Source organism: Astatotilapia calliptera, chromosome 3 (genome assembly GCF_900246225.1).
Source record: "Astatotilapia calliptera chromosome 3, fAstCal1.2, whole genome shotgun sequence".
NCBI lineage: Eukaryota > Metazoa > Chordata > Actinopteri > Cichliformes > Cichlidae > Astatotilapia > Astatotilapia calliptera.
Window position 1 is genome coordinate 34,358,209 of NC_039304.1, and position 15,148 is coordinate 34,373,356.

The 15,148-nt window shown below is 40.3% G+C and overlaps 1 protein-coding gene across 3 annotated transcripts in view; it reads right to left on the bottom strand.

The window, feature by feature from the left end:
- Window positions 1-15,148, bottom strand: part of LOC113019377 (supervillin-like) — a 46,075-nt gene that overhangs the window by 6,658 nt on the left and 24,269 nt on the right. For all 3 annotated transcript variants that reach the window (XM_026163057.1, XM_026163056.1, XM_026163059.1), the window contains 10 exons: window positions 13,414-13,472; window positions 11,435-11,532; window positions 10,194-10,296; window positions 8,472-9,052; window positions 8,199-8,328; window positions 2,273-2,420; window positions 1,872-1,949; window positions 1,638-1,724; window positions 633-816; window positions 375-547 (listed from right to left, as the gene is read on the bottom strand). In XM_026163057.1, the coding sequence (XP_026018842.1) occupies window positions 375-547; window positions 633-816; window positions 1,638-1,724; window positions 1,872-1,949; window positions 2,273-2,420; window positions 8,199-8,328; window positions 8,472-9,052; window positions 10,194-10,296; window positions 11,435-11,532; window positions 13,414-13,472 (1,641 nt within the window). The remainder of the gene's footprint in view (window positions 1-374; window positions 548-632; window positions 817-1,637; window positions 1,725-1,871; window positions 1,950-2,272; window positions 2,421-8,198; window positions 8,329-8,471; window positions 9,053-10,193; window positions 10,297-11,434; window positions 11,533-13,413; window positions 13,473-15,148) is intronic.

Genomic DNA, 15,148 nt, shown 5'->3' on the forward strand with positions numbered 1-15,148 from the left:
CACTTCCTCTTTTGTAAACTGTGAAGACGTCACTGTGGTCAGTCAGCAGAGTAGAATACTTGTTCAAGCAAACATCACACTAATATGATACAATAACCGGCTGGCAACAGCCCCACAGCTTTACCTGAACATCATTTTCATATTTTCTTCTTACATACAGTGTGTTTACGTTACGGCTGATTCACGACACAAACAAGAAATTCACTCTCCAGACATATTTCCTGTATAAAATAATTCACTGACTTTAATGTGATTTTTTTCTTTTTTAGAAATAACCCTTTTTGTGCTCCTTTAAAGCTATCCAAGACTTTCTGGCTATCTTGGGTGAGAATATACTGTAAGCACTGCTACAGTAGGAAAGTTTGAGCACTTACTCCTCTCCACTTGGATCCTCTTGGTCTCCACGGTGGCTACGTTAAGCCTCTGCTCGGTGTAGACCTGCCTGATGTCATTGCGGGCAGCTAAAGCTCGCAGAGGGTTCCTGGAGCCTTGGTTCCTTCTGGCTGGTCGCACCGCTCGCTTGTGCTCTGCTACTGCTGAAGTGAGCCTGATGACAAAGTTTAAGACTTAAAAATATTATAATACTAAAAAACAAAGGACAAAAAACCCATTTATGTTTATTACAAACTTACTTTGGCGACTCAGTCGGGATCTGGCTTAGGTCTTCCTCAGTCACCACCACGCCGGTGTCCTGGATTGCTGAGGGCGAGACGGATCTGTAGAAGTTGCCGAACGTCTCTTCGTCGTCCAGCTTCATCACTTCTTTCTCCATCTCTGCTGTCACCTCGATGGTGGATGTCTTGCTTTTGCTCACACCTGCGCCCACAAGCCATAACATCGGCAAGAAGAAAAGATGGAAAAGGAAGTGCTACAAAGACTTTTTGTGCATAACATTTCTGGCATTTTACAGGTCAAAGGTCACATGTGGTGATGGATGTCCTGTGATGTCTATAGCTCAAATGCTTACACTAATTGAAAGTCAACTTTTTTTAATGTTATTAAATTAGTGTGTATTATATTAATAGGATGAAACAGAGAAGAGCTTACTAAACTGCACAGGGATAAAAATTTACTTAAAAAAATAATAAACAGGGCAAAAAAATAGATGAATAGAAGGAAAAATAACAATTCTGCAATTTTACTTGTGCATTCATTTATTTTTGCTTTTTTTTTTTTTTGTTTAAATTCCTTAAAGTAAAAAAAAGCTCCAAAATCTTAATTTAATCTGAAAAACAAATGTTCTGCCAATCTCATCGTTTCCACTAATCCACATGGTGGCCCAAACATTTGTGTTGGCAGTTGCTCTGCGTGATTCTTAAATGCTTAAAAATATGTTCCTGTATGTTGCCTCCACATGTTGAAGTGGTCAAAATCAGGTTTGTTTGTTTTTTGGCAAAGACACAATTTTTGTAGTTTTGCCTCAGCAAACGATCAGCAGTGGATTTTAAATCAAACATTCAAGATATGATTGAAATGCAGACTTTCAGCTTTATTTCAGTGGGTTTAACTACAGCTCTAGATTTTAACTTTGGAATGACACATTTTTACCGACTCGGTATAATCGTGTACTATACGATTGTGCAATACATCATCAAATTCAATACTGTGTACAATAATCAGAAGCAGAGAAAGTGTACCTTTATTGTGGAGCTTGTCTAGGAAGGACTCCAGCTTGTCGAGCCGTTTATCTCCTTCCACCTTGACATCAGATCGAGTGGAGATTTCTGTACAGCAGAGAAAAACTCATTTACTTTTCAGTGGATTTTCCAACTATCTTTTTCATCTGTAATTAAGTGGCAGTTTGAGCCATATTTAATCATGAATATACTTTTAAAAGACCTTTCAGTGAGGTATTAGAAAGATTTACAGACCTTCAAGAGGTTTGACGGGTGTTGCATTAGCCTTCTTCAGAGCTCGAATGGGTGACTCTTCTACTCCTGACACGAGACCTTGCAAAAAAAATAAAACGTTTCAGTATTGGTTATTTGTTTGTTTCTTTTTTGGTCTTTAAATTCAAATGTTTGGTTTTTTGTGACTGTCTGGACTACAGAGATATTTGTATCTACTTTACAACGAGTGCATTCAACCCGACGGCTTGGAAACGTCCTATTCAAAGTAGTACGCTTTGTGTAATCAAATATAGGTCGTCTGCGTCTGTTGGGAGGGTTGGATTTCTGTGTATAATGTTATAAGGGCTGCAGTTATTAGGATTGTTGTCAGTGGAAAACAATGAGCTTATTCAGGCCAACTAAAGCCCAGAGTATAGTCTCACCTTTCTTGGCCATGCGTCCAGCCACAGTGAACTGGTTTGAGTCGTTGGCCGCTCCTTTGCCTTTGCATTTCCACTGCTCCTCCTTCTCCTTGAGAATTTTCATCCTGTCTGCCAGCGACATTTTGGGCTCCACATCTACGTTGGATTTCTGTTGAAACATTCAAACACTTTCAGCTTTGTGTTTGTTTGTGTGTGTGTTTGAATGCAAATCTGTTAAGGCTTACACTCTGATAAACTGTGTACACAAGAGCAGACACACATGAAAACTTGGTGCAGTAACTATGAGAGAGAAAAAAGTGTTGCATCAGGAAAACAGAGACTCTGATGAGGGTGAAGGAAGGAGAGTGAAACACTCATACAGGCAAATATTACTCTGTCAGCGAGTTAGGAAAATTTAATACTGGCAACAAAAACCAAGACCTTTTTTTCTTTTTCAAATCCATCTCTCACCCATTATTCAGCACACCGTTTCTTCTGTGATTTACTCCTGCTGCCATTTTTGCACCTGAACTCGACCATTAAAAGGGAATCGGCAGTAGTTTACTGGCCTCCCTACAGCCCAGGAACTGTGTTGCGGTAATTAATGATTTTCCAGTCTGAAATATTTAGGTTGTTTCTGTCACACTTTTCCCATTGCTGTCTAATTAGTAAGTCACACCGTGCGCAATGTGTGCCTTAGTTTTTGCAGTTGATTACACACAGCTTAGTCAGTGACTGCACAGATTTAAAAAAACAAAAAAAACAAAAAACAGAATTAACTGCTAACCAAGCATGAAAGGTCATAAAAAAGGTCTACACGATTAGATTTTACATTCATTTATGCATGCAAGCTGTACGTACAGCATTTAAGCAGCGCAGGATGAAAGCTAATGTTTGGGATTCCCCACACCAAACAGCTGGAATGTTCTCGGCAGATGAGTAACGATCTGTGTGATCTGTTGACTCTTACTCTATAACTCATCGCCTCATTTTTACTGTAAGCTCAGAAACCTTAAACTCTTACAGATGCTAGAGGCAGCTTTAAAGAGAAAAACATATTTAGCTAAATTTGGGATTAACAGAGGTTCAAAACAAGCTGTCGGTGCAGTTTATTGTCGTTTTCATTATTTTTCTAACACTGAAGTGACACGAAATCATTTGGCAAAACAATTTGAAAAAACTACCATCTTCTTCTTCCAGATGTTTCGCCAAAGCAGATCATCTTCCTCCATCTGTTCCTATCCCTCGCATCCTCCTTAATCACACCAAGTCATATCATCCTTCAAGGCATCCATGAGTAAACGTCTAATAGCAATTTAAACTTTATTATGTACCATAAATGTACCATTAGGTCTCTCTACAGTTGTTGTTGCAAATTGCTAAGTACAGTTAAAAGAAAACGTATGCAGACACAAATCTCTGTGAGGGCAGGTTTACACTCAAGCACCACGTCAAGCCAGTCAGTTAGGAGACAATTATGTTTTTAGGTAACATAAAACAGAAATCAGAGATCAACAAAGTGCAGTCATCCAGTTAATCCTCCATTTTCTTTTTAAATACTTGGATTTACAGCTTCTCTCCCATGTAGATAAGACAGCGAGGTCCTGTTCAGTGTTTCATATGAGATAACAGACTTTTGTTGATGCTCCAACAGGCACAAAGTTGGAGACCCAAGGTCAGATCAGCACACTCCAAGAACAATCCATCGGGCATTATCTCATTACCTTCAGACATCACTTAGTAGGAAAAAATAATCCTTTTGTGAATCAAGAAAAATCATTTTTGATCAGCCAATAAATCGCACATCTATAGAGCACATCCAGTCTCATATTTAACAATATTAGAGATAAAACATATCTTTGGCCTCTGCTATATTTAGCACACTGAAATATAATAAATGTGCTTTTTTTACTGTGTATGAGAAAATGGAAAAACGAAGGGGGAAAAAAAAGCATGCTGACATGCTCAAACAATTATCCACCAAATCAAATCGCACGTTCTCTCTCTCCTTCCGCGTCTCGCCATTTCAACCTGAACTTTATTTTGTGCTTTCATATCGAATGTGCTGCCATATGTGCTCAAATATTTGCCTTACATGAGACAAAAGCTCAAAGAATTAAGACTGAACCATGCTGGAATGCACAGACACCTGGATAGGCTAATAAAGAGCTTTTCTACTCTAACAGACAAATCCCTCTAAAACATTCCTGCTCTTTTGCTCATCTCACACACTAAAGGGTGAGAGTTACTCTACAAGGTGTTCTGTGTTTTTCTTAAAATCACTTCAAGAGCCAGAAAGCCCGAATAAACATTTCTGCATACCAATAACACACTTTTGGACTACAGGACTAAGTAAAGTCTGCTTCTTGCAGTCAAAAACTACAACTTCAACCCCTTCCATATTATATTTCATGCCTGCTATAATACAAACAATATCTCCCTAATCACAAAGTCTTGGAACAACTCTCACACACTTGCACATTGCGATAGCCCTTCAAGCTAGCACGCTCCTCTGGAGTCAATCAGAAAAGGGAAATACCTTGGCCTGACAGGACCCCGGAGAGAGTGGAGGAGAGGAAAAGACCTCAAAGCCCCACAGGAAACCACTTTTCCACCCCCGCTTTACCGTACAGTGTGGGCAGCTTTTTGGGCGAACCACTAACACAGATATCAACCACCTGTAGTTCAGCAGACCGCATTCATGTAGCGAAAGAAAGTGTGTCGACAGCTCTGAGTTCTCAGTGGGACTCGGTGAGGGCGAGAGGCTGTCCGGGACACAAGTTGAGAAATACGAGCAAATGTTAAGCAGTTAAGTCCATGCATTGTATGTATGTGTGCACGCACACACAAACACACGCACACTCACCTGAAGGGGTGGGGAAAAGATGCCAAAGTCAAAGAAAGGGGAAGAGTCTGCATGTGAGGACAGAGGCCATAGGAACACAGCAAGACAGAGGAAACTAAGGGAGGGAAAATATAAGAGGAGAAGAAGAAAGGAAAAATATAACAAAAGAAGAATTAGAAAAGAAGAAGGGCAACAGTAAAGACAAGGATTATTTTTATAGCATAAAGTGGGTGAAGCTGAGACTGTTTTAAAAGCTGCATTAAGAGACAGCACATATGAGTCTCTGTCGATCGCTAATAGACTCTCTAATAGACTTTCTGGGAACAACACACATAAGTCTAATGACTAGTTAATGCACTTAAGTTTCTGTGTGGGGCCTGCACTGTCAGTGTGTTAGCTTGTGGAGGGATGCCAGACTGTTCTTTGTTAAGTCATCTCTGAAACATGAAACCCAAAAACTTAGCAAGCCTTCAAGGATTATACAGCAAACAATTTTAAACAATCTTCAAGAGTCAGTATGTTTTTGTAAAGGACACCTAAAACAGCTTGGTTTCTTATGTTATTAACCATTAGCTCGAAACGTGTAGCCATCACTCATTGCAATTTATGACTAACAGGCACAATAGACCCTCTTTAAATTAAATTTACAACAAAGCATCACTTTACAGCACCACTGTGTACAGATCAGCTTAGCAGGCTTAACAGGAAACATCTGGAGCCGATCATGGCCTGTACCATGCGTGTTACATTTTCTGGTCTTCCACATAGTAACCGAAGAGTAAAAACATCTGAAATAACTTGGCAGCGTATGAGATAAGAGAAAGTGTTTAACATGAAAACTCGAGTCTGACTGATTCTGGATTTTTGAGGCTGTGAGAAAAAACAGATCTATTAGACAGGATTCTTTGGACAAACTATGTGAACGCACATGTCCATTTACTCAAAGCTTTCCTCTGTCTGAAATTGAATCACTAGACACTTTATTAGATGCATATGTTCAACTGCTTGTTCATGTAAATAACCAGCCAATCACATGGCAGCAACTCAATTCATTTATATATGCATACATGCTTAAGATGACGTGTGCAAGTTTAAACTGAGTATCAGAAAGGGGAAGAAAGGTGATTTAAGTGAATCTGGACATAGCATGGTTGTTGGTGCCAGACAGGGATTTGCTGTGATTTTCCCAAACAGTCATCTCAAGGCTCAGGGAATGACATGAAAAGGATGGTAGGGTCAGAATACGGTGTAAAAACCATGGAAACATGAATCCATCCTGGCTCAAAGGTTCAGGGTGGATCAATGGTATGAAGTCAACAGATCACAAACTGATAGAGTACCTTAGGGATGTAGTGTAACATGAGATTTGCATCATGGATGCAATGAACTTGCAGCAAATATGTGATGCCAAGGATGAAAATCCCAGAGGAATTTTGAAGCATCTTCTTGAATCAATCCCAAGAAGAATTAACGCAGTTCTGAAGGCAAAAAGTGCGTCCAACCCAGTACAGGCAAGGTACAACTAATGAAGGGTCTGACAACTGCTTGTGCATCTGCTACATTTCAGACAACTCATACCCCAGCGTAGATATATCGGCAATAGGCCAATATCAGTTGGTAATATTTGTCTGGCTCTAATGAAAACCGATGACCTTTCCACATGAGAGAGACATGTTCCACATGGGAGTAAATGCCCCATGGCTAATGCAGACATGACACTAATGCCGGTAATTTAGTCAAACCCTGTATTAGCTGCATCCGTGACATAAGTTGGTTTCCCAGACCTCTACAGTAGCAGCCACAATAAACAGTAGGTTCCAATTCACAAGCCTCAGACAGAAGTAAAGGAAGCGATCCAGAGACATTTCAGACACCAGCTTGGCACCCGTTCATGCGTGCGAGTGTTGAGGATGCAGTTTTTGTGCCATCACTGGAAATACACTAAAAAAATTTTTTTATGGCTTTAGCATGGATTTATCAGAACGAATAAAGACCACACAAATATGAAATGACATCATGCTTCAGTATTTGGGGATTTGCTCAAATTTTGGCTGCTTGCACTCACTCATAAAGTGGCTTTTTCCAGACCTGGATTTGTTCTAACGTTAGCTCATATTTGGATGAACCCAAACCAGTAATCCCCCGAGAAAAAACACTGATCTTGACAGACACCCAGCCAAAAATAAAAAAATAAAAAAATATAAAGAAATATGACATCATTTCAATCTTAAGAGTCCATTTAACCGTTTTGGGGATGTCCATGCAGAACACACTGGATTTTTTTCACTTGTGCAGTATCATCCAGTACAAGCACTTTCAGTGGACTGGTTTTTGTATGGTGTAGTCTTGTGTTTCCACTTGAATACTTGCTTTGTGTGGGTGGTCATGTTTTTGTAGAAAAGAAGAGCGTGTAGAAACCTGCATAAACTTGCATCACTGCCAAGTACGACAGTTGCTTTAGCATGTATCTACTAGACCGTTTACACTGACCTGTGCAAAACCGTATGATCTGGATGTTTATATATATTTCTGAGAAATGAAAGTCTGTTAAGAACAAAAAAGCTAACCCTGTGGAGGAAATTATTGTTTTAACTTAGAGAAGTGAAGAAGAAAGGAGAGTGCAAAAGCCAACAAAGGAAGGAAGCATAAGCTTGGAAGGCTTGCAGGTGTTTGGTCATGGTGTAGGATTTTATTTTTACAAGGGGTAAAAGGTGTGTCCTTCATTCTCTCTGGCAGGCTAGCTAAGCCCTGGATCTCTGGCTTTAGCATCGCCACTCCTATATCCGCTGCACCGCCAAGCCCTCCTGACCTCACACCTCTTTGGCAGCAATTCAGGCAAACAAGCTGATTCAGCAAAGGAATACATGTGTCCGCAGCCAAGTCTTTTCTTTGCCTTTACACAAAACTGATGGTAATCTGCAACATATGGCTGTTTTTGCTCATTACCACCCTTTTCCCAGTGAAGAAAAAGCCCTGCAACCCTGCCAACACAATAGCCTCCAGCAAAAATGACCAATATAAAGTTTTGTAGAGGTGCAATTTTACAAAGTGAACAAGTTTGCGACCAGCAATCACATGTTTGTTCAGTAAGTAAAAACTCACCTTTTTCTTCCAGGCACCTTCAGCATCTTGGAGCTGGTTGAAGCGGTCAGCCAGTGACGTCTGGAGCACCTGAGATGGCCTCGCCTTCTTTGGTGTGTCCTTCTCACCTTCTCTACCGAGCTCAGCCAATCTAAAAAGAAAACAAGACACATGAATCCTTTTTGCTTCTCTTTAAAAGTCTGAACCTTTCAGTAATTTTAAAGAAGTTTAAATTTCCATCTTATGCATGATATTGATTTTTTTTGTCTCAATCATGTTTCTCCACATGCTGACCTCTGTTTGAATGACGAGCTCTGACTTCCATCCAAACTGCTCTCGAGCTCCTCGACATCTTCTGACATTGTGGAGGACTTCTCCAGGCTCTCATCAGGGGAGGGACTCCGCATCTCCTCATAGCTCCCTCCACCGCTACTGCTGCTGCTCCCCCTCTGATATCTGTTGATACTGATGCACCCTCCATCTGGGAACTCATCTGTTAATGACTTATCCTCTTTGCCATTTTCCCCATTAACCTCTTCTTCCATCTCTTCTTCCTCCTCCTCCTGCTGCTCCACCTCTTCCTGCTCTTCTTCTTCTTCTTCTTCTACCTCCACCTCCTCCTCGTTGTCTTCACTCTGAGGGTGGCTTAGGGTGACACTACTTTGTTGTGCTGGAAAACGGTCAGGCATGGAGCCGTCGCTGTGGTCTGACTCCACACTAGTAGAGCGGCTTTTCTTTAGGATTCCCTTGATGCCTTGAGGCCCCGAGTCTTGGCGCTTCAGCACAGCGGCAGACTGGCAGGGAGGACTGGGAGGGGGAGAGGCGTCTCTGTTTCTGCTGAGTGGGAGAGCTCTGTCAGAGTGGAGACTGGAAGACTGTAGAGGGGAAACAACACAGAACGGTATTTTTTAATTTATTTTTATTAGCAGCCATTATAATATGAAAAGAAATACAACTTTTAAATCTAACAGCTTTCTCAGTTTTTCGGCATTTATAGTGAAAATCTATTTTTCTTTCTCCCTCTCTTCTCCATATTTGTACAACCTAATACAATCAACACAAAGACAGATTCAAGTGCTTACTCACTGCTTTCAGTGACCTACTCCCACGTTAAGGTTAGTGAGTCACATTAAATATGACGATGACTTAGCCTCACTCCCCCCCCCCTCTAAGAATGTCAACATATCAAATACGGATATTGTCAACAAATCTGAAAGAGTTTTTTGTCTTTTGCAATATAAGGAAAAGATTCCGATAGAGAAACTGGTGTCAGAAAGCAAAGCTTTTTGAAAATATTAGAAATTCCAAGGCCAGACCATGAATTTCTTCCCTGCAAAAAGAGGAGGCATGATCATGTCTTTAATATGCTATAACTTAGCAAAAGCAGCTGTGACAGCAGACGCTAAGAGGTCAAAGGTGATGAGAGGGTGCTGATTTAGGAAGAGACGCACAAAGAAGTAAGACTGCAAAGCCAGCTGGGTGTAAGATTAAAGTCCAGTGCTAATTCGGTGGTCTCCTTTAATGAACTCCAGAGTTCGATACGTGTGTGGGCATTTACACGAAGAAGTATGTGTGTTTACTTCATCTGATTACTTTCGAGAATCAGTTTGGGTCACGTTATAATATTTTTTCCAGATGAGGGATTTATAAATCAAGTTTACAAAAACAAACTAAACTAAACTAAACTAAACCAGACCAGGAAAAAACAAAACCAAGCAAAGAGTTTTGGAACTAGAAATTGCAGATGTCTAGAAATAGGATATTACTAAATCCGGTTCTTTTGGATTCTTTAGAGCCAAGAAAGACACGGCTGAAAAGTGGTCCTTTTACTTTAAAAATTATCTTTATTTTACATATCCGGGGTATGGAGACCTGACCACAAAACACACAACCCAGAAAAGAATTCACAGAATTTCACTTTTATAGGTTTGCCTATCGACTCATGAGAATCACTTCTTATTTTTATATACCTTCACAGTTTTATGAGTGCATTATTTTTCATTTTGGTAAGCTGACCTTTTCCTCTGTAGTGGCAGTGTCCTCATGTTGCTGTTTCCATGAAGGTTCGTCTGCAGACTCCTTCTCTTCCATGACTTTGCCTGGATCAGGTTTATGGAGCCTATAATATATCAGAAAAAAAAAAAGACAGAAATCACAAAGATCTTAGAACAAAATTAAACATTATATAAATTTGCTGGATTAAACTGGCAACACTGATATGACTTTAAGCTTACTATAACATAAGGCTGCCACTGTGACAGCTTACATGGTGAATCCACAGTAATAAAAAGGAGCTGATGATACTCTCACTGTTTGTATTTTATTAATTTATAACTTAAGAAGCTCTTGAAACAGTAGCCTGATGTCTTTGAAACTTCAGTCATGTTTAATATGTGCATGTATGAGTATAATGTATACAGAAGATATGAGATTACATACAGAAGACATGTTAGCACAGCAGGCTTGCCCCCGGACTGTTCAAACCTTTTATTTGTGAGGGGCAGCCAATCAGAAAAGAGGTGATGACCTAAATAGACTTGTTTCAGACAGCAGCTAATCTGAGGGGGCAACACCAAGGTCCAGTATAAGAGAAAAAAACATCCTGAAATCATCTGAATCATGCAAAGCTACTCAAGAAGAATAAAAATATAGATGCAGGTGTAAATAAGAATCTAACTATTATTCACTATACATGTTGCAGGCAGTGATGAGGTTTAGTTGGAAATGGTAATGCACACACATACACACTGAAACAATTCCTGACTTGGGGAGAAGCTGAGAACAGTTTGTGGGATTCATTCAAACTCCACATGGACCAGAAGGGCCAGGAATGGTTTCAGTTATACCTTAAACTGTCCACACAGTGGTTACAGTGCTAAGTACAGTGTGGCTCTCACTGCAGTAGCTATTAACTTCAATCTGGTTTGAATCACTGTGGCTACCACTGACACCTGAGTGCTTGTGTGTTGATGCATGTGCACGAGCGTGCGTGCGTGCAAGACAGAGCAGTATTAAAGGCAAGCCCTGCAGGTTTATCTGGTTTATCTCTGCAGCTGTTTACAACATTAGACAGCCTGTAATTACCTCTGTGCTCCATTCAGTCTGCTCGCCCTGCATGTCACCGTGTTTCAAGGTATATCTAACTATTAATGTTGTGCTGTATAATGTATCACAGCCCACAAGAAAGACACTACAGCATTTAAACGGTTAATATCGTTCATCTAATAAAAGCGTTCGACCTGGCTGGAATTGCTTACCTCGTAGAGGTTTCCTTTTCCTCACTGTCGATTACCTGATGCTTTCCTTTAACATCAACTTGTCGGCCGCTGCTTCCATCTTCCATCCCCTCCACCTCCTACAGGTAAAGAAAAAATGGAGGGAGTAGTATCTTAAAGGCTAGGTTTAAGTTTTTAAACACATACTTCTGAAGTCCTACGGCAGCTGTAAAGGATTTCTTGATATAGGAAGTAAATAAATGAATGTGGCTCCACCTCCCTCTATTTGAGAAAAGCAGTTAACCCCTGCAACGCAAACAGGGTGTTCCAGGAAAAAAAAGATAAAAGGAAGTATGTGATGTCAAAGAGCAGGTATGACATATTCATCCACCCTGTGTACGTGCAGTGTGAGAATTAAAAAGAAAGGAATTAGCTGGGCTATATTTTTCATGTTAATGCAAGGGAACCGCTGAGGCAGGTTTCTTGTTTCTGTTGTTTCCAATTCTGCTCGTGTGCTTATTTTAAATGCTAATAAAACAGCATTAAGAAAGTATGACTACCTTTAGACTGAACTATGGTAACTCTTCACCCAAGCTCGTAAACTAACAGGTTGTATATGTTGTGTTGTAACATAATAGCATCAATTTACTCATCAAACTTGCCAAGAAAGCAAAAGTGAAAGGATTTACATGTCTTCCTTTATATTTCTTTCTAATCGCCAGATTTGTTTTTTCTTTAAAACCTGCAGCTGTGTGGGATCTTTGTCAGTAAACACTTTACTGAGCCCTGAGGTAACCTGGTGAAGATAAGTGGATCTCCAGCAGTGAGGAAATTAAACTCCATCGAATTAGAGAATTAGAGGCTCCTTACAACCTAGGCGATGCTCACTGATTACAAAGAAGGAACACATTTTTCCACCGGGGAGGATGTGCTGCCTTCTGCAGAACAGATTTTTATACATTCAGGAAATTCAGTCAGGAAATTCTAAGTATAAATGAGCTGAATCTCTCTTTTATTGCTTCCATCCGAGCTGGAAGACATGCTGTAACCTCACTCCTACTCTGTCTCTTCTGATGGAGACACTGACTCACCTGCTTTTTTCAACAGGAGGAGAAATGAGTGATAAGGGAAACGTGAAGACAGAAAATGGGCATCTGTCACTGCTGCTGACAGTCGAGTGAGGCATCTTAAAATAACAGATCTAGGTCAGAAGAACGGATGGAGGTGGGGGTGGGGGTGTACTGTGATTTTCAGTTGGGCTCCCAAAGAGAGGCTACTTTCCCAGCAATTTTTTGGTTCAAGCAACTTGCTGCCATCTGGGTTCACTTGGCCAGTCTTGGCACCGTCCCTAGTTTGCAGGCCCAGTTAGAACAGCTATTTACATCAAACATCATGAAACCTAACCACTTCTGAAACCTTAGCAGCCTGGGAAAGACCAACACTCAGTTCATTTTAAGAACACATGTGAAACTCTCCCATAGGATTGAGGACATTATCGACATTTTTGTTTGAGTGCATCTTTTTATTTTTCCACCACCAATTCCACTGCCTGTGTGAGCTGAAGTCATGACTTTGGCCAAGCATGCATCCAGGTGCAGGACATCTCTGTGCTGTATGGAAAAGCTCAATTTGTTATTAATGGTGCAAACCTCCAGAGGGGAGTTGGAGTGCACACCAGCTGCATTGGAAAGCTGCTGTGAGTAAATCAGCAAGGGGGCTGAAAGGGATAAACCAAAGACAAACGCACCCCCAAAAAAATAAAATACACATACATTGCAGTACATACGGCAACTGTTCTACCACTAAACGAACAGCTGATTGCCTAACCTTGATTTCCAATCTGTCATCTAAAGCTCATAGCCTTTTATTTTCATGAATGGATTTGATGTTTGTTCCCTAAAAAGGTGCCAGGTCCTTACAACGAGGCAGTAGAAACAGATTTATGTGTCCACAACAAGTGCAAATATATACAAACAGACAAATGCATGAAGTGAGACAGATGGCAAACCAAAATACCGTACCTTAAAAAGAGACACGCTGGAAGTTGCACTTCTCTTGGAGTCCACAGGCTTTTTATCAACTAAAATGAGCACAGCGAATAAAAGAGTGAGAATTAATTGCTCCACAAGTGTCTTTCTTTATGCCAGTGCAGTAAAAAACGATCAGTGGGAGTGTATGCAAGGGAAAATGATTCAGGACAGTGTGTTTGGCACAGAAAACATTGCATTTTTAAAGCTTGTACAAAAGTAGACATAACAGGTAATTTAATGCATTACACACCAATCTCTCTCTTGGTCAAAAAAAAATAGTCATGTCAAAGGGCTCATGAGCTCCACTGGCTTCAGGGGGAGTCTGAAAAGTCAGTGGGAAGCGCCACAGTGAATTCAGCGAGTCTTTCAATAATGCAACAGTTCAACATCTGATGAGAGGAATACGTTTACTTGAGCATATGCGTTAGAGAGAAATAGAATTGGGTCTCATGTGAACTCCCTAATCAAGAACAGCCCTGAGAATATAATCTTCTAATCTTAACAAAAGGAAATCATTAAATTTTACAATACTCCAAAACAACACACACTTCTTAAGTCAACGCACTTAAATTCATCCCCGCACTCTAAATCTGTTTTTATCGCCCCGACAATGTGACATTTTTATGCCAAAATAACAGCACGTCTCTGACAAACTCACTGTTTCCAATGAAAGAAAAAATAAAAAGAAAGCTCCACTTTTAATTTATGTTTCCGAGCTCCCCTGCTGTCGAGAACATAGTGTTTCATCATCTGAATTAAATCATGCTAAGCATTGCAGACTAGTGACTCCACTCAGACTGTACTCTTATAGCTTTGACTTTAGTCCAGTCTTTAACATCATCACCCATCCAAGATCCAAACTAGAGAGAGGGAAAAAAAACTTCCACTGAAGTTTAAAGACTCGTCAGGTAGAGTTTCTTACAGGACTGCGATCTTTGTTCTACTGTTGATGCCCAGGTCAAAGGCTCAGGTCAAATGTAAATAACAGCCAGGCACTACTACTTTTAGCTGCTCCCTTGTTATTGGGGGTCGCCACAGCACATAGCTCCAGATGTTTGACACCAGATGGCCTCTCTGACACAACTTCAAAGCAAATTTCTGTCACTGTCTGGAATTAAACCAGCAACCTTCTGCTTGACAAGTGTAAACAATCACACTACAATACCAGGGAACATCAAAACATCAGATTTGTAAAATCAAACTTGCAGCAGAGGTGATGTTTAGCCAGTATCAGCAAACATCAAATGGAGTATATTTACTGTGGTGGGCATCACCTATTTTGTAGAGTTTAATAATTATGTGGGTATCAACAGTGCTGCATCTTGGTTAGGTATTAAATTTGAACCAGCTAGCTGTTTGCATACATGCATTACTGACTTGATGAGAGGTCAGAGAAACCTTTGATGTAAATACAAGAGGTGTTCTGCCTGAGAATCGACTCTTCTGCCAACATATCATTTTTTAATGTTATTCTGTGAATATTTTGTTCCCAAAATCAAGATTGAAATGAGCTGTTTAAAGCTATAACATGGTTTAACTGAAATAACATAAGTAATGGTCATGTAATCCTGTTGTTTCCCAGCTGGGGTACATTTAGCTGGGAAACACAATGATTCAGTGTCCTGTTGGTGTTGACAGAAAAGAAAAGTCACTCAATACTGAAGAATATGGCAGTTTGAGACAGTCAGCAGAATACTGCCTGCAGCTTGTTTCATGCTGGGTTTTA